General features: G+C 44.7%; 1 protein-coding gene and 6 non-coding genes across 8 annotated transcripts; all 7 read left to right on the top strand.

Annotated features, from left to right (window-relative positions):
• The first annotated feature begins 4,136 nt into the window (after positions 1-4,136).
• On the top strand, positions 4,137-11,002 carry LOC136549834 (O-fucosyltransferase 39-like). 2 transcript variants are annotated; one of them, XM_066541256.1, is made up of 10 exons: positions 4,137-4,319; positions 4,900-4,962; positions 5,036-5,117; positions 5,208-5,278; positions 5,379-5,467; positions 5,555-5,758; positions 6,089-6,344; positions 6,446-6,673; positions 6,755-6,952; positions 10,302-11,002. In XM_066541256.1, exons 1-10 carry the CDS (start codon positions 4,185-4,187, stop codon positions 10,509-10,511), a joined length of 1,536 nt encoding a protein of 511 aa, XP_066397353.1. In that variant the 5' UTR covers positions 4,137-4,184; the 3' UTR covers positions 10,512-11,002. The 2 variants fall into 2 exon arrangements, with proteins under 2 accessions (XP_066397353.1, XP_066397355.1); XM_066541258.1 differs by having other exon boundaries at positions 4,264-4,319; positions 5,040-5,117.
• A 1,802-nt stretch (positions 11,003-12,804) lies between these two features.
• LOC136553126 (small nucleolar RNA R44/J54/Z268 family) lies at positions 12,805-12,894 on the top strand. Its single transcript, XR_010783033.1, has one exon. It is a non-coding gene; the product is annotated as a small nucleolar RNA R44/J54/Z268 family (small nucleolar RNA).
• A 73-nt stretch (positions 12,895-12,967) lies between these two features.
• LOC136553136 (small nucleolar RNA snoR122) lies at positions 12,968-13,045 on the top strand. Its single transcript, XR_010783042.1, has one exon. It is a non-coding gene; the product is annotated as a small nucleolar RNA snoR122 (small nucleolar RNA).
• Positions 13,046-13,147: 102 nt separating this feature from the next.
• Positions 13,148-13,222, top strand: LOC136553124 (small nucleolar RNA Z267). The gene has a single exon (XR_010783031.1). It is a non-coding gene; the product is annotated as a small nucleolar RNA Z267 (small nucleolar RNA).
• A 4,838-nt stretch (positions 13,223-18,060) lies between these two features.
• LOC136553127 (small nucleolar RNA R44/J54/Z268 family) lies at positions 18,061-18,149 on the top strand. Its single transcript, XR_010783034.1, has one exon. It is a non-coding gene; the product is annotated as a small nucleolar RNA R44/J54/Z268 family (small nucleolar RNA).
• Positions 18,150-18,224: 75 nt separating this feature from the next.
• LOC136553137 (small nucleolar RNA snoR122) lies at positions 18,225-18,302 on the top strand. The gene has a single exon (XR_010783043.1). It is a non-coding gene; the product is annotated as a small nucleolar RNA snoR122 (small nucleolar RNA).
• Positions 18,303-18,404: 102 nt separating this feature from the next.
• On the top strand, positions 18,405-18,478 carry LOC136553125 (small nucleolar RNA Z267). The gene has a single exon (XR_010783032.1). It is a non-coding gene; the product is annotated as a small nucleolar RNA Z267 (small nucleolar RNA).
• Positions 18,479-19,297: the final 819 nt, after the last annotated feature.

Raw genomic sequence — 19,297 nt, 5'->3', positions numbered from 1 at the left:
AACCCACCACTCTCCTATCAAGGGGTCTAGGTCTCCGTCCAAACTTGGACTCCAAGCCTCCACACCTAGTCCCAAACTCAGTGTGGTGCTTAGACCTCCACCATCCCCGTCTCTAATCAGTTGGTCCAGAAAGAGCCAGAACCCATGGCAAGAGAGCAACGAGCCTTTCCTACTCCCATAAATAAGTGTGTGCTCAGGATAATAAGTCTGTGAACTGACTAGAATCCAATACAACGGTCGGTCCTTAACCGACACGGATAGGGAAAACAGTGTAACCAAGCTATGCCTTATTGGTCGCGGTACACAACCTCTTACACCCACCAATACCCATACCATATCCTTACCCAGTCTCTATTTCCTTTCACCATTTTATCATAAGTGATAATAATAATAATCACCTATTGTGAGTAACGGCAGGTTACTCACGCTACCGATAGCCTAAGCATAGCAGCTACTCGACCTATGCTAGTAGAACTTCATAGGACAGATATATTTATACAGGTGGTTTTCATAGAATGCCTGTAACGTAAATGCACAACACAGATATGTATATATTTAGTGCTTAATCAAAATAAGGGTTATGCACCGGGGCTTGCCTTAGGCAGACGGGGTGTCAGCTCAGTTAGTCCGTGGCGGCTCCAAGACCTCTTACATGAGGACCTCCTTCTCATACTCTTCAATCACCTCTTCGTACTCCTGCTCGCCCTCGATCACGAATTCCACTAACTCGTTTTCTACATGCATGCAATGATGATGCAACGCTCACTATTAAAGCAACAACAGTTCTAAAAATAAGAATACATCTACTAAGCCACTAAGCTAGCTCTAATGACTAAGATACCGAGCTAATCATCATTCCCATCAAACCCACAGGGTTTCACCTCTCAGTGCTACTTAGCAACTAAAATATATTCTTACTCTTATTAACGATTTCTTATATACTACAACAAGGAGTACTTAGCTACCATATTTCTTAACCTATTATAAGGCTATAAAAATTATAGTGAGCACACGATAATACAATGAATCTACTGTAAAAATTTCATGGTCAAAGCTATTATCAATTTGCCACAAAAATTCCTACAAATACTAATCTAAATAATACTAAACACCCACAAATAATTTAATAGCCACTGATATCAACACATATATATATGAACTAAATATACTAACAGATAGAGCACAATTTTAGGAACCTAATAAAATTAGTTTCATAATTTTTGGACATCTACACGATTTTATATGATTTACCAAATTTTAGCTCAGAATTACAATTGAAAAGTTATTTCTATTTTTCACGAAAAATCTAAACCGATTTCGACCCATGCGCCGCAACGTGCGCGACGGCCCACAGGCAAGGCGTGGCCCACGTGCGGAAGCGGCCCGCGGCAAGGAGGCCTGCACATGCTGGCACATAAGCAAAAACGCCTCTGGACTATGAGCAAAACAACATGTAGTCCATGTTACTATTCCTAGAGACAACACTTATGTAAAAGAACCCTCGGACCTTTCTCCTCTTTACAACGGTGAGGCCCTCGACTATCCCCGTGCGCTCCGGCGTGACGAGCAGTGGCACAGGCGCCTACGTCGGCCACACGGGACCCCCGCTGACCTAGCTACGAGGCCGATGCTCACCTAGGGTTCGACATGAGACAATGAGCGGCGGTTACGCGAGCTAGGACGCCGTAGAAGGACCTCTCCACGATAGCGGACACCCTGCGGCAATGGTGATGACGTTCAGGTGAGCCGTAGCAACAATCAAGGCAGTAGAGCAGTGGGTGAGCAACAACAACTCACCGGTGACCTTACCAAGAAGCCGGCTCGGCCGAAGACGACCCGAGCGAGGCTGGCCACGTGCGCGTGGTGAGGTGAACGACGAACCGCTAAGGCACGACCACGTCAGCGGTGAGGAGGCAGCATAAAAGTTGTGACTAGCGTGCGCACGACGAAGAGGAAGCCAAGGCAAGCTAACGGTGCAAAGGAATTGGCGCGGGGTAAAGTGGTGGAGACTGGCCATGACTTAGGCGGTGATGAGATTCCAAAATTGGAGCTTGGCATGGCGCAAGTCAAGGCGGAGTGGGGTCGGATGGAGAGGGGGCGTGAAGGCAGAGACGCGAGCACGAGGAATTGATGAGAGGTGCTCGCTCTCTGGCTTCGCCGCGACGTGACATGACGATGGCGGAAACAGAGGGAGGGAGAGACGGGCGCGGCAGTGGGTTCGACTCATCCATGCCTTGGCGGGACGCGAGTGGCGGGACCGGAAGGCCCATGCGCCCGACCAACGTGGCCCGCGCGGCTACAGTGCCAAAAATGGCAAAGTGACGGCGGCGCGCACGGCCACGTGCGGACGGCACCCAACCGGGCCAGGGAGGGGCAACGCGATGCAACACGCGTACATGAGCGACACGACGACATCAGCAGCGTCGCGACGCAAGGCAGCAGAGGCGGACATGACGGCAGCGCAGCGCGGGACGGGGAAGGACAACGATGACGTAATGGCACATGGCTGGAAGCTAGCGACGGGGTAGTAGCATGGCAGTGAGGTGGGGCAGCCACGCGCTAGGGCTGTCGGCCACAGCGGCCAGCAGAGCGCGGCCAGGCGCGCGCGTGGGCGGTCGGCGCGCTGACGTCGTGGCTCAGGGGCGCGATGACCGCGCCTACACGAGGAAACCGACCGAGGACGTGCCATGCACGCTTTTTAAAAGTGTCCAAAACAATTAAACACCAAAACCACCTTCACCATATTTAAGAGGGTACATTAGGCTACCAAAACAGACCATGTCACTACTCTTCTTCTTAACTAAATTTTTCTAAAAAAAATTGATGAACAAAGCAATGTCTATCATTTCCAAAGTTCAAGAAATTTTCTAAGTTCTGAGTTAAACTCTCTTTCAAATTGCATTTCTAAGCTATTGGAAATCTTAGCTATTAATATCATTTTTCGACCGCAGATATTTCATTGTCATCTACAAAGTTTGTACTTCAAACTTTATTCAAGTGACACGTACATGTTCTATAGCATTTTTGCTTAATAAAAATTGGTTTTAAACCCTAACTAATATAACATGACTATGGAATTAACTTTTATTTCGCATTTTTGTTGATTGTTTTGAGTTATGAAAATTGATATACACTCTTTATTACATGCATTAACACATAAATATAATGCTCATGACATGTTTTAGTAAATGATTTATAGTGTAACACCAAGGGTGTTACACTAGGGAAGTTCAATGTTGTGACATGAAGCAAGAACACATCCACAAATGCAAGATTTTCCCTTATACATGTTCATGCCGGAAGACACGGAAGGTTACATGAATATGAAGATTGCCCACAAGTCTCGAAGCTGTAGGCTAGTAGCATTGGAGATAAAGGCTAACAAAGACAATGCCTTATACAAGATATAGGGCATGTTTGGATGCTTGACTAAAAATTAGTCCATTGTGTGATAGTAGGTTAAACATGGACTAATCATGATTTTTTTTCTAATAAACTCTAACCACCAATTAGCACTTTTTTTTGGACAAGCCACCAATTAGCTCTTAGAAGTACATGTTTAGCTCTCCTATTTGACACCCAGAACTTCGGACTATTTTTTATAATGTGATCCAAACACGCTAGGTATATTCTTCTTCTCTCTTATGACGTGGTTGTTGTTAGTCGCATATGCCACATATCCTAGCAAAAGCGATTTCCTACCACCCTCGTATGATGAGGGCGAATGGTGGCTGCAGCCGGGGCATGAGCATCAACAAAAGGCATCTAAAAAAAATAGTCAGCTTGTTCGCTTGTCTTATAATCTATACTTTTCAGCTTGTTTTTTCATTTAGAACAATGTTTTCTTTCTCACAACAAATCAGCTGAAACGGTGTTTCGGCTTGTTTTTTCAGCGAAGCAAACGGAGCCAGTATTTTGCAATAATAATTGTCACACGAACACATACGTAAATGTTATGGTTTTATTAAAGTTTTACTTCACCGCTTAAAATGACGGCATGAGTATATTTTTGAAAAACAAAAAATAAAAATAAAAAAATATTCCATAAAGGGAAACTGGGCTCACACTCAAAATGGGCCGAATTAGCCCCGTGAAGCCGAAATCCTTCTCGTAGAAAACTCAGCTCAGTCCACGCTTTTGGGCTTTCCCTTTCTTCTACTCGTCTTCCCCACCGAAGCAGGGAGATGCGGAGGGCGTCGCCTTCGCCGTCTCCGGCGAGGGGCCCGGCGGTCTTTGCCGCCGCGGTCGTGGTGTTTCTGCCTGCCCTATTCCCCGGGATGTTCTCCCCGCTTGGCCACGCCTTCCCTTCTCTCTTCTCGGTGAGCCCCCTTTCCCCTTCCCGCTGTTGCGTCATTCGATTTGAGCAGGCGTAGTGTCATATCGTCAGCTTGTTTAGTTGCTTCGTGCGGTTTCTCTTGCTAATTTGCGGTGCCTTAGTGAACCCTTGCCCTTTGTTCGTAGTGCGCAATTGCTGGATCATTTTAGGGGGATTGATGTGGTTGTACTTGTGGAGAAATGGCGTGGCAAAACTCACCAAAATTTTAGTTGTCTTTAATCGGTTATATGCCATTTCAGAGAAAGTGCAAAACTAAGACCTTCATGGAAATTAACTGAACTATAAAGCTACAGTGCTATCTAAAGAACTGATTCTTTTGAAGGATATACCATTCTGGTTGTATATGTCCTCAAGGATCTTTGTTTTCTTTTCGTGGTATACTGGATGAAGTGTGTACTGGAGTACTTGTTTTGATAACAAGTTGATACCATTGTGCGCACAATGTGTGAGCTCAACTTATGAGATTACAGTAGAAGTATGTTTCTGGTGAATTATTCTGTAAAATGTTATATATAATTTTGGAATTTTGCACGTGTCAATGTTTTGTTTCCGATATTTTGCAGGAGTGGAATGCCCCTAAGCTAGTGCATCCTTCTCTTTTAAATGAGGCTTTGCAATGGGCAATTGTGAGTACATCCTTGTCAGATGAAAACTACCATTGTTATGGTTGATGATATTTTAACATATGTTCTGTTGCAGACAGATGAACAAAAGAGAGAGCTATGGTCACCCTTGCCATATCAGGGGTGGAAACCATGCTTAAAGCCCTCAATTTCTCACGGTAATTTACTTCTATTCCATGATGATGAAACATAATTCCTCTTCCTGTTGAAGAAATTAGTTAATTGAGCACCCTTTATTTTAATGATAGCATTACCTCTGGAACCAAGTGGATACATCCAAGTATTTCTTGATGGTGGATTGAACCAGCAAAGAATGGGGGTATTCTCTTCTAATTACTGATAGTATGATTTTAGGACATGAGATAGCTTGCTTAATCCAGGCTTTAGATTAGCCAACTCTTTTTTTTCCTATTCTGTAGATATGTGATGCCGTTGCAGTTGCAAAGATTCTTAATGCTACTCTTGTGGTCCCACATTTTGAAGTAAACCCTGTTTGGAAGGATTCAAGGTGCCTCTGGAGTTTGAAACTATATATTTCATGTTCTCCTGTTGAGCTGGAACTATTTTTATACTGGTACATTATTTTCTGCTGCAGCTCATTTGAAGAAATATTTGATGTGGACCACTTTATCAACTCCCTAAAAGATGAAGTTTCCATTATCAAAGCGCTTCCAAAAGAATTTTCTTGGAGCACAAGAGAGTACTATGGCACAGGCATCCGTGCTACAAGAATAAAAACTGCACCTCTTCACACGTCAGCAAATTGGTATTTGGAGAGTGTCAGTCCTATCCTGCAAAGGTTAGTGAAAGATTGAATTTGCAATGTCTCAATTTGTTATGCATGTAGTTTTGCTTTCTGAAGGCGCTTGTATCACAAGACATCTTTCTAGCCCTCTCTTTAATGATTGCTTAGTTGAGATTTTGCACTGATTTTCATATTGATAGACACTTGACATATTGAATACAATTACTAAGAGAGTCGTCCATGTTTTGCCCAGGTGAGCTGCTACCGAGTTAGCTCTATTTTCTATTAACATTATGTCTAACTATTGTTTGATTTTCTGAGTTGGTTACTCTATGAAGATAAATTTTCACCAGCAATCTTATCTATCTGCTGTGTCACTGCCAGCTATGGGATTGCTGCAATCGCTCCCTTTTCTCACCGCCTTGCATTTGATGATTTGCCTGCGGATCTTCAACGCTTGCGTTGTAAAGTTAATTTCCAAGCTCTGGTCTTTCAGCCTCACATTATCTCACTCGGGGAGACACTTGTGAAGCGCTTGAGGTCTCCAGTCCAGGGTCATTCCAGTAAATCCATCCATCAAGTTGTAGGAGACACAAATCAAGCTGAAAAATATGCAGTTTTGCATCTCCGTTTTGATAAGGTAGATGACAACTTCTGCAGTATTGGATGGTGCTTGTGTATCTTTGTGCTCTTAAAAGAATTTCTGTTCCAGAACATTGCAAACTTACCTATACTTTTCAGGATATGGCTGCACATTCTGCCTGTGACTTTGGAGGTGGCAGAGCTGAACAGCTAGCTCTTGCTAAGTACAGGCAAGTTATATGGCAAGGGAGGGTATTAAATTCACAGCTAACTGATGAGGAGCTTCGGAACACAGGACGCTGCCCATTGACCCCAGAAGAGATTGGGCTCTTACTGGTAGCCCTTGGCTTTGACAGCAGAACTCGACTCTATCTTGCTTCTCACAAGGTTTGACTCTTCTGTGCTCTAACTTATTCTTGTAGGGGAAATCAGGAAGTTTTAACATCATAACGTGCCTCACATATTCAGGTATATGGTGGAGAAGCCAGGATCTCAAGCTTGCGCAAACTATTTCCATTGATGGAGGACAAGAGGAGCCTTGCGTCTGAAGATGAACTTGCTAGTGTTGAAGGGAAGGCTTCTGTTCTAGCAGCTCTTGACTATTATATCAGCATGCATAGCGATATTTTCATCTCCGCATCTCCTGGAAATATGCACAATGCTTTGGTAAGTTCTCATGGCCTCCGTACAACAACAACAACAACAAAGCCTTGAAGTCCCAAACATGTTGGGGTAGGCTAGAGTTGAAACCCAGCAGAAGCCATCAAGGTTCAGGCACGTGAATAGCTGTTTTCCAAGCACTCCTATCTAAGGCTAAGTCTTTGGGTATATTCCATCCTTTCAAGTCTCCTTTTATTGCCTCTACCCAAGTAAACTTCGGTCTTCCTCTGTCTCTCTTCACGTTACTATTCTAGCTTATGATTTCACTACGCACCGGTGTCTCTAGAGGTCTCCGTTGGACATGTCCAAACCATCTCAACCGGTGTTGGACAAGCTTTTCTTTAATTGGTGCTACCCCTAATCTATCACGTATATCATCAATCCGAACTCGATCTCTTCTTGTATGACCGTAAATCTAACGCAACATACGCATTTCCATGACACTTATCTGTTGAACATGTCGTGTTTTCGTATGTCAACATTCTGCACCATACAACACAGCAGGTCTAATCGCCGTCCTATAAAACTTGCCTTTTACCTTCTGTGGTACCCTTTTGTCACATAGGACACCAGATGCTTGGCGTCATTTCATCCACCCTGCTTTGAATCTATGGCTAACATCTTCATCAATATCCCCGTTTCTCTGTAGCATTGATTCTAAATATCAAAATGTATCCTTCCTAGGCGCTACTTGACCTTCCAAACTAATATCTTTCTCCTCCCGAGTAGTAGTGCCGAAGTCACATCTCATATACTCAGTTTTAGTTCTACTGAGTCTAAAACCTTTGGACTCCAAAGTCTTCCGCCATAACTCCAGTTTCTAATTCACTCATGTCTGGCTTTCATCAACTAGCACTACATCGTCCGCGAAAAGTATACACCAAGGGATGTCCCCTTGTATGTCCCTTGTGACCTCATCCATCATTAAGGCAACCAGATAAGGGCTCAAAATTGACCCTTGATGTAGTCCTATCCTAATCAGGAAGTCATCGGTGTCTCCATCACTTGTTCGAACACTAGTCACAACATTGTTGTATATGTCCTTAATGAGTCCGACGTACTTCATTGGGACTTTATGTTTGTCCAAGGCCCACCACATAACATTCCTTGGTATTTTATCATAAGCCTTCTCTGAGTCAATAAAAACCATGTGTAGGTCCTTCTTCTCCCTATACCGTCCATAACTTCTCTTATTAAGAAAATAGCTTCCATGGTTGACCTTTCGGGCACGAAACCAAATTGGTTTATAGAGACCCGCGTTATTGCTTTCAAGCGATGCTCGATAACTCTCCCATAACTTCATAGTATGGCTCATCAACTTAATTTCCTGGTAATTAGTACAACTTTAAATATCCCCTTTATTCTTGTAGATCGGTACCAATATACTTCCCCTGCACTCGTCAGGCATCTTGTTCGATCGAAAAATATGATTGAACAGCTTGGTTAGCCATACTATAGCTATGTCCCCGAGGCATCTCCACACCTCGATTGGGATACTATCCAGTCCTATCGTCTTACCTTCTTTCATCCTTTTCAACGTCTCTCTGACATTAGATTCTTAGATTCTCCGCACAAAGCGCATATTGATGTCATCAAAAGAGTCATCCAACTGGAAGGTTGTGTCTGTATTTTCACCATTGAACAATTTATCAATATACTCTTGCCATCGATGTCGGATCTCATCCTTCTTCACCAAGAGATGCTCTATTTCATCCTTAATGCACTTAACTTGGTTGAAGTCTCTTGTCTTTCTCTCATGAACTCTAGCCATCCTATAAATGTCCTTCTCTGCTTCCTTCGTACTCAAATGTTGGTAAAGATCCTCATACGCTCTACCCTTTGCCACACGTACAGTCGCTTTGCAGTCTTCTTTGCCACCTTGTACTTCTCTATGTTGTCCACACTCCTGTCATGGTACAAGCGTTTATAACATTCTTTCTTCTCCTTAATAGACCTTTGGACTTCCTCGTTCCACCACCAAGTATCTTTAGCATCGCCTCTATTTTCTTTGGTTACTCTACACATCTCTGAGGCCACCTTCCGAATGTTGGTTGCCATCTTCTCCCATATGTTGTTTATGTCATCTTCTTCCTTCCAAGAGTCCTATTTGATAACCATTTTTCTGAATACCTCTGATGTCTCCCCTTTCAGTTTCCACCACTTTGTTCTTTCAATCTTAGCTTGTATATCCCTACGGGCACGCACCTAAAAACGAAAGTCTGCCTCCAAAAGCTTATGTTGAGAAACAACACACTCTCCTGGTATCATATTGCAACCCAAGCATGCTCGTTTGCCCTTTCTTCTTACGAGGACAAAGTCAATCTTGCTAGAGTGTTGTCCGCTACTGAAGGTCACTAGATGAGATTCTCTTTCTAAAGAAAGTGTTGGCTATCTTCATGTCAAAAGAAACCGCGAAGTCCAGAACTTCCTCCCCTTCCTGATTCCTGCTACCATACCCAAAATCTTTATAAACTGTCTCGAAACCTGCGCTTGTAGTGTCTACATGCCCATTAAGATCTCCTATTATAAAACTTCTCACTATTAGGTACAGCTCTAATTAGGCCATCTAAGTCTTCCCAGAACTGTCTCTTAGCACTCTCGTCGAGGCCTACTTGGGGGGCATACACACTAATTATGTTCAAGACCATATCACCAATGACAAGCTTGACTAAGATAATCCTATCTCCCTACCTCCTCACTCCCAGCACACTATTTTTGAGGCTCTTATTAATCAAAACTCCTAATCCATTTTTATTCACGACTGTCTCTGTGTACCTGAAACCTGTATTGTTCACCTCCTTCGCCTTCTGACCCTTCCATTTAGTCCCTTGAACGCATAATATATTTACACGTCTCCTAGTCGCGGTATCAACTAATTCTCTTAACTTACCTGTAAGTGACCCTACATTCCAACTACCTAAACGGATCCTAATTGGTTCGACTAGCTTTCTTACCCTTCGCACCTGTCGACTCAGATGTGAAGACCCTTGCTCATTTTTCACTACACCTGGGCGCCGATGTAGCGCGCCACTAAGGAAGCGACGACCCGATCCTTGCTCATTTGACACCATGCCCAGATCGCGACACGACACGTCACCAAGGGGTTGTCGACCCGGCCCTTGCCCATTTAACACCATACCCGGGTTCCGATATGGCGCGTCGCTAAGAGGGTTACGCCCTAACGGTTTTCTTTCGGGTTTCATCTCTATTAGAATGACTAGATTTAACATTGGCTCGCCACGTCTATCACAACCCTCCTCCTTTACCAGGACTCGGGACCTCCTCTCATGGCCTCCGTATTTGTTAGATTATTCCTTTAATGTGTAGTCTTCACTAGAACAATTTTTCGTTTCAGTTGGCTCACCGAACCTATGAGAACTTGAAGACCATAAGGCCAAACATGGCATTGCTTGGCCGCATCTTTGTGAACAAGAGCATGGAGTGGCCAGAGTTTCAGCAGGTTGTACAGGCAGGACACAAAGGAAGATACGGGCAAATCCGGCAGAGAAAGGCAACGCAATCCATCTATACTTATCCTGCACCTGATTGTATGTGCCAAGGATAGACTGCTAGTTTCAAAGTCACAGACTCGGTTCTGCAGCAAATGAAGGTCGAGGATCGCCGTCTGATATGTTGCAGTGCGGTTAGTACATTCCAGCTGCCACTAGATACGGAAATTTGATTCCAAAAGTTTTGGGCCTGTTTGCTGCTGCTGTTTGCACAGTACTCTGAGAGACAGCCGCAGCCACACCTGCAGCAGCAGCCACAGAAATGAGCAGCACAGTACTCTGTGAGAGTCATTTAGCTCGTTCAATTGAATCTCAACATTAACGAATTGATCTGTAGCCTCAAGAAGCAAAAAGCAAATCCTTTTCTGGTTCTCTGTGAATTTTTTTGGACAGATTCTATGCACTGTCTGTTCATAATACAGTTGGGGGCTGATGTAGTTTATAGAAATTCGTGGTTGTGACGGGTCTTACGATATCACACTTGACATCAGCTTGTACGCCTATTTCACTGCATCTGCTGAAGTATGTACTTGGTTCATGAGCGAAACTGACCCTGCTCGAGTTTTAAGACGGGCGAGCCAAGCCAAACCTTGTTTTAGCTCGTTAGCCTTAACGAATCAACGAGCCTTTTTTTTTTTCGAAAGCGTGCATTGGCACGCGTTTGTTAAGGAGCTTAACGAATCTAGCTCGAAGTGAGCCAAGCCTTAGCGGGTGAAGGTGGCTCATTAACCATGACAATTATTTGCTCTCTTCAAATAGGCTATCGGGATCCACTCCTTGTACTAGAATCATTCTATTGCTATCTTTTGTTCATGATTGAGCCTTGTTCGACTGTTCTTGCAAGAGTAAGAGCAAGTGGCTAAATGATGAGGTGGAGGAGAGAAGGGACGAGAGAGAGAGGAGAAACGGGCTGTAAGTTTTGAGCAACTTCAATAGTTTGGCTAAAATTACTAGCCAAATTTCATAGTTTAGCCATTTTGTAAAATAAAAACTTCTCAATAAAGAAGAGGTCTGCAACAGTTTTGCTATTTCTCATCTTCAGATAGCTAGCATCCATGGTTGGCTTTATATGGCCACCTAAAATTAAGGGATAGCCAATTTTCTATTTTACAAAATCAGATAACATATATATTGGAGTCTATTTTTTTGCTATATAAATTCTAAAATAGCCTTCAAAATAAGAATAGTCGAGCTGTTGGAGTTGCTCTGATGCCGGTTTGGACATAAGAACCAATAAATTTTGTGAGAGAGAAAAAGTGAACCTTGTATTAATAGTGTAAGCTAACTACTATCGTCCTGTTTGTTTGGCTGATAAGTCATGACTAAAAGTATTATTGGCTGATTTATTATGAGAGAAAAATATTATTCGCTGGCTGAAAAAGTACGACTTATAAGCCAAGCGAAAATGACATATATGGGTGGACTGAGAGAAAGCTGAAAAAAAAAACCTTACACTTAGCTAGCCGGCTGTATTATTAGCCTGACTCTGATTTGAATTTTTTAGCCGAATTGATGACACGGACACTGCTAGCTTTGACCTTGCGTTCTTCAAAACTTAAACTTTATGTTTTTTTTAAACATGATTTTTATAGAAATTGCAGAAGAGTTTCACTAAAAATCGGTTTGTTTTTTTTTTAAAAAAAAATCAGAAAAAACCCTGTGTTCTTCAAACTTAAAAATGCAGGGAATTGTACAAGAGTTTCATAGAAATTGGTTTCTAAAAAAACGCAGAAAAAGAACCATATCTAAAGGGCCCTTGGTCGATAATTTTCTCTTACAGTTTTGATTTTGGCGTCCATCTCACTCTGAACCGGTAGTTGTCGAACTCGCGAGCACAACGATCCGAGCTGAGCTGTAGTAGTTTTTGGACATTGCTTATCCCCGAGCTCAGATATTTTTCTCATCATATATTAAAATAGAGAAGATATAAACATGACGACACGAATGCTATTTTTATCTCATATATAACAATAGAGAAGATAATAAATTCTTCAATGGGCTCAAATAAATGAGCGCCTAGGGCCCGTTCCAACTCGTGCACACTAGGCCCAGCCCACAAACTACAACTTACTCGGCGCATACCCGAAAACCCTAGGAAGTTCGGTGACAGCTATATATACGGCCGCCGGAGCGAGGCCCCAACAATCGCCGTCCCCGCCCACAGCAGCCGAGCCTATCTCCTTCGATTCGAAGCTCTCCTGTTTGCCTCGTTCGATTCGATTCGGCCTGCGGGTAGCGGCTCCGTTCCGTGCTGTGCCGAGTTGCTTGAGCGTGTTCTTCCGATTTTTCTCCGGATCTTTGGTTATTGTTTTGATCGTTTTTCTTGTCGATTTGGATTGGGATTAGATGGGAGCAGGTGATGAGAACAAGACAGGGACATCAGAACCCTTTTCTGGGCGTGATAGACTAAGTCTTCAATGGGAATCTCTCTGATGCTTTTGGCTTCCCCGAAACCAAATCTCGTTTCTCTGTATTTCTTCCGAGATCTTGTTTTTTCTTACTGGTAATTGGCTGCCGATGATGCATAACAAATGCACGTATTATCGGATTGTTCCATGACGATCTACAAATTGTCACTACCACTGAGGCAGACTTTTAGATCTGCAATCTGTTTTCTTTTGAATTTGATTAATTTGTTTGTTTTTTCTCTTTCTGGTTCTGTTTTCCGTTGGTTTGATAAGTTATCTCGAGCAAATTGCCTATGATGGTGTTAAATATACTTTGTAGCGTTTTCGCTGTGAAATAAACTTAAAATCTGAGGCTTTTGCAGTTCAATAATCGTTGTTGCATCCTATCAGTTCAATAATCTCGACGATCTTTTCTTCGTGTCATGCAAACGTTTTTTTGAAATAAGACAGTTTACTACCAAATAGCTCAAAACCTGCAGAATATGAATTGGATACGAAATGGGATTGCCTGTAGTATGTAATATCTGATACGAACTCGTAAGAAAAATATTTGAATTACCAAGGCTGTGTTTGTTTCCCTTTTAAACTCTAGTCCTTTTACGTCGGATGTTCGGTCACAGAAGTAATAAATATAGATTAATTACGAAACTATTGAGACTAATTTACAAGGCTATTTTTTTAAGTCTAATTAGTTTATGATTTGATAATATGGTGATACAGTAATAATATTAGGTTTAATAAATTTGTCTAGCAGATTATAGAAGTTATCATATCGGTTGATAATAAAAAGAGAAATAGATACAAACACAAGGTCTCATTCCTTGTTATAGAATTTTTGTTTCAAAGCAAAGAAATATTATATGTATTCAGCAAATGAAATAGAGTCCGGCGAATGAAGCGGATTTATTAATAACTCAATTTATAGATCGAAAATGAAAAAAAGAAATCAATGCCTCCTTTCTTTTATCTCGTATATTTATCAAACTTTTGCCCCGGGACTCTTTTAACAAATGTCTGGAATTTGGAACTTTAGATTAAGAATTGGTGGAATACTAGTCAATCCTTTGACAAAACTCTTTCTCTCTTGTTCTCCTCCGTGCGCAATCTCCTTCGGTCCATTGATAACACTCTTCTCTCTCGATCTCCTCCCTGCACAATCTCCTTCAGTCCTGATCTCCTCCCTTGCCCTGCACGCTTATTTGGGGGACAAAGATTCAGTAACTGAGAGTAACTTAGCTGAGTCACAGCATAACTCGTCGTCCAGCTAAATCCAAATGGTAATCCTAGCGCTCGGACGTTCGGTGCACGAAACGCGTTCGGACGTCGTGCCCCCCCCCCCCCCCCCCCCCCCCCCCCCGCGGGAATAGAACGAAACACCGCTCCCTTTCCAAACCTGCCCGCCCCCCGCGGGAATAGAACGGAACAACGCTCACTTCACAAACCTGCCCGCCTCGTCGCGAGAATAGAACGGAACTTGTCCGCCCCTCGCGTCACCCTGTTCCCCCACCGCGCCCCCTGTCCCAAGAGAACGAAAACACTTTAAGTGCAACATCACAAACATATGAAAAAACTACGTGGTGTAACATCGGAACATGAATACTGGAACATCGCAAAAATATATAGTGCAACATCGAGAAAATGTACTTGTCGGTGCGAAAAGTGACCGATGTGGCCTAGCACTCAATGACACTAGATTTATACTGGTTCAGGCAACGTGCCCTACGTCCAGTTTCGGTCGGTCGGTGACTTTATTCCTAAGCCCAGGTGCTCGAAGTTTGCTGTGGGGTTACAAACGAGTGGGAATAAGAAGGGGGTGTTAAAGGTCCGGTCGGAGCGAAGGGCCGAGAGTGACGGGAGCTCTAATGTACGCTAAGTATTGGAGCGTATTCTCTGTGTAGCTTTAGAGTTCTAGAGCTATAGAGCTGTTCGAATGCTCAGATTGTCTAGAGCCAGCTAGAGAGAGTCTAAACGACCGTCCCTGTTGGGAGAGTGCGCATCCTCTTTTATAGGTGAAGGGGATGGCCTTACAAGTTAGAGAGAAAGAGAGAGAGTTTATGTGTGCTACCTAGTCTTATTGCTCACGCCATCGCGTATGAGTCGTTTGTCAACGCCCACAATACTGTTCATGCCCAGACGCGTCTAGTAGGTTTTACCGTGTTCGCCTGGTATGGTAAATGTCGGCGTCTACAATACTGTAAGGTAAATGTCGGCGCCCACAATACTGTTTGGTTTCTGACATGCCTGGAAGGTTGCATAATACCCATCTGGCATAGCCTGGTGACACTGTCCTGTAGGTGTGCTGGGTATCAGGGTACGGTCCTCGATATTGCGGTTGACCTGAGCGTCTTACCTTATCCGCTCCTCCTGATCCTTGGGTCCTCACCGAGCGAGCATCCCCGGTCGATCGTTCACAGTCGGCTCCGACCGTGTCGGTCGGGGAAGAACCAGGAGTGGAGGTCCAGCGTATCCCCGGTCAGAAAAAGGGGTCGGAGTCAGACTATGTCCCCTCCTTGGCCAGGCCTTTCAGTGGGAGACCGGATCATTCTCCTAGCCAGTCATTAGGTAACTGGGCTATCCTGTGAGGCGTGCATTGTCGCTACGCCATCTGCTGGGCCGAGATTTTGCTGTGAAGCGGGCCCATCGAGGGGTCGGGCATGACGGAGCTTGGATCTAGGCATCAGGCACGACCGAGGGGTCGAGCGTGATGGAGCGCGGACCTTGGCGTTGGGCGTGGCCGAGGGGTCGGTAGCGACAGAGCGTGGACCCAGGCGTCGGGCGCGGCTGAGGGGTCGGTCTAGTTTCGTGCGTTACCCCATCCGTGGTTTTCGCATCTGGAGGGGTTGAGCTAACGTTGCTTGCTTCGACAACTCGAGTGACGCGCTCGGTGAGCTCACTAATAGGTACGTCCGAGTGGAATCTGGGTCCGTTGATCGTAACGGGGTCGGCATAGCCCTCATATGGCATTCCACTTCTTCTAAACCCGCCTCTCGACAGATGCCCGAGCCATTCCAGAGATCGACTTAGGTGGCGCACTGGCCTCTCCTCGATAGAGATTCTGTGGGCATGGCTCGAGGTTAGGATCGAATAAGAAGATCGAGATGACCCTGTCTGCTCCTGAGCAGATTGGGCGAGGGCCACTAGGGCTCATCTGCATTTTCTCCCCTGGCTCTGTTTGACGCGAGGCTGCCTCGAGCCCTTCGTGGGCCGGCCTTCGAACCCCGGTCGGTCGTCGCTCATGTCGAATGAGGCGACTACCGCTTCATGATGCAACACAAAGTGTTGTGATGTAATAACTACATATGCAATGCTTGGATGTTTGGGATGAATGTATAGATGCATGCATGAGAATGGATGAATGAATGATCATGTGCCTGAAAATAGGGAAGGTGTTTTGGAAAAGTTACCTTGATGGCTCAAGTGACGGGTTCAGGGAGCTCTTTATCGGATATGTCCGAATGGAATCCTAGCCTATCGTTTGTGACAGAGTCGGCATAGCCCGCATGGGGCATCCCACTACTCCTTACCTATCTCTTGGCAACCGCCCAAGCCATCCGATCAACTTGGGTGACCCGTTAGTGTCTCCTCGATGGAGATCCCGCTGGTGGGCCCTTTCAAACCCTGTCTGGGAAGGAGGAGGGCCGTTTACGTGTGGTTGCGCCTTGTTTCCTACGCCCAGGTTGTGGTAGTGGTGGGCCCTACCCAGGCCATGTCCCATTAACCAGGCGACATTTTGTTGGGCAGGGCGCGTCCCATCAGCTAGGACGCGTCCCACCGCATGCCTCCCCATATTAAATAGGGGGAAGGGAGAGGGTTTTCCTCCCATTCCTTCGCCTTTCTCCAACTGCTGCCTCATCTCCTTCTTCCTTTTTGCCAAAGGGGAACTTACGGATCCATTCGTGAATCCGAGGTGTGATGTCAAACTGGAGGCCATCCAACGTGGATGAGGAGGTGCTGACCGCCTTTGCCTAGAAGGGGTGCTCCTGTCGAAGTAGGTGGCACATTGGAGGGCTCCTGCGCTGGGACAAGTTGTTCCGCAACCCTGGGCCGACGAGGTCATCTCCTTCCTCGCTTTCCACAAGCGTGGGCTTGGGTATCTCGCGCACTGGTTCTTGTATGGGCTCCTCAACGAGTGGGGCTAGGAGCTGCAGCACCTCAACCTAACTGGGGTGATGCACATCGCTGGTTCATCACCGTCTATGAGGCTTTCCTCAGGATGGAGCCGCACGTGGACCTCTTCTAGTGGATCTTCAGCGAGCGAGCGCTATCCGAGGGGAAACAAAATCACGCCGGTTGGGGGTTTTGCCTTGTAGAAGAAGCCAAAGTCGTCGACCCCTACCCTGCGTACTTCCCCTGTGACTCCAATCGGGGGTGGTACAGCGAGTGGTTCTACATTAGGAACCCAGCGAAAGCGCCATTCCCGTCGTTCACCAGAAGAAGGCCCGAGAGGAGGGAAAGCTGGTCGTGGGGCCCCGCCGGTCAGCAGAACAAGCTGGAGGTTATCGAGGTGGAGCTTCAGAAGCTTGTGCAGCATGGCCTCGATGGGTTGTGGGTTTTCCACGCCTTCTTCCGCTATTGGGTCGTTCCATTGGCAGAAAGAACGTGGCCGATGTGGGAATACATCGGCCCGATGGATCCCAACCGCGCGTCGTCATCGGAGTTGCCGAAGGATGAAGTCTGGAGTCAACTCGATCGGGTGCTACAACTGAGGGATAAAGACTCCCTCAAAGGAACACCCAAACCTCTTCATGCCATGAAGCTATCCAATCCGGTATGCCCCCTTTTCCCATGACCTATACCCTCTTGCTCTTCTTCATTTTGATTTTGAGTTGCTCGTTTCATAGGGACTCGCGGGTTACAAATCCCGGCCACACCTTCTGAGGGGGCCAGAGGGCGTAGCTTAGCAAGCTGCCTAGAAGGAGGCGGCGCTTGCCAAGAAGAAGAGAGCTGAGAAGGCCTGGAGGAGGTTCGAGAAGGAGAAGGAAATCAGCCGATGGGTTCGGAGGGGTGAGAGCCGGAGCGACGTGGAGGCGAAGCTCGAGTCGGAGGAGTCCATGGAGATGGGCAGCAACGCAAGTGCCTCTGAGGACGAAGGAGACAGGGGCACTGTCATGACCTCGGTGGAGCATCATGAGCCTATGGCCACATTCGTCGGTGGCAGACGTGATACGAAGATGCGTGGCGACGTCCTTGAGTCAAGGAAGCATGCCACGAGCGAAGACAGGGACATCAGAACCCATTTCTGGGCGTGATAGACTAAGTCTTCAATGGGAATCTCTCTGATGCTTTTGGCTTCCCCGAAACCAAATCTCGTTTCTCTGCTTTTCTTCCGAGATCTTATTTTTTTTCTTCTTGGTAATTGGCTGCTGATGATGCATAACAAATGCACGTATTATCGGATTGTTCCATGACGATCTACAAATTGTCACTACCACTGAGGTAGACTTTTAGATCTGCAATCTGTTTTCTTTTGAATTTGATTAATTTGTTTGTTTTTTCTCTTTCTGGTTCTGTTTTTCGTTGGTCTGATAAGTTATCTCGAGCAAATTGCCTATGATGGTGTTAAATATACTTTGTAGCGTTTTCGCTGTGAAATAAACTTAAATCTGAGGCTTTTGCAGTTCAATAATCGTTGTTGCATCCTATCAGTTCAATAATCTCAACGATCTTGTCTTCGTGTCATGCCTTTATCGTCTACTACGTTTTCTTGAAATAAGACAGTCTACTACCAAATAGCTCAAAACCTGCAGAATATGAATTGGATACGAAATGGGATTGCCTGTAGTATGTAATATCTGATACGAAAGGAAATTAATCATATCTGATACAAAAGGAAATTGTGGTGGAAAGTTTCATGTTCGGATCATGTAAACAAGCAATATAATATATACTCTAGATTCTGTCAAATCGTAAGAAAAATATTTGAATTACCAAGGCTGTGTTTGTTTCCCTTTTAAACTCTAGTCCTTTTACGTCGGATGTTCGGACACAGAAGTAATAAACATAGATTAATTACGAAACTAAAGTTATAGATTGAGACTAATTTACGAGGTTAATTTTTTAAGTCTAATTAGTTTATGATTTGATAATATGGTGATACGGTAATAATATTAGGTTTAATAAATTTGTCTAGCAGATTATTAAGAACTTCAATAATTTGTTTTATTATCAACCGATATGATAACCGTAAATTTTAGCCCCGGATACAAACACGCCGTAAATTTTAGCTCCGGATACAAACACGCCGTAATTTTAGCTTTTTGAGACCTGCTGGTGCTGGATGGACTGATTGCTTCTGGTAGATTCCAAACTATCCTGACCCTTAAGGCCATTGTTTGAAGGTTTCGAATCATGTGAATGACCAGTAATTTCCTGGCCATTGCTTAATGATTCGAATCATGTGGATAACCTGTAATTTAGGATTATGGCCGGTTTCA

This window comes from Miscanthus floridulus, chromosome 4 (genome assembly GCF_019320115.1).
Source record: "Miscanthus floridulus cultivar M001 chromosome 4, ASM1932011v1, whole genome shotgun sequence".
In the NCBI taxonomy this organism is placed as follows: Eukaryota; Viridiplantae; Streptophyta; class Magnoliopsida; order Poales; family Poaceae; genus Miscanthus; species Miscanthus floridulus.
Note: the sequence above shows the minus strand (reverse complement) of the source record. Positions and strands in the feature narration are given on the sequence as shown.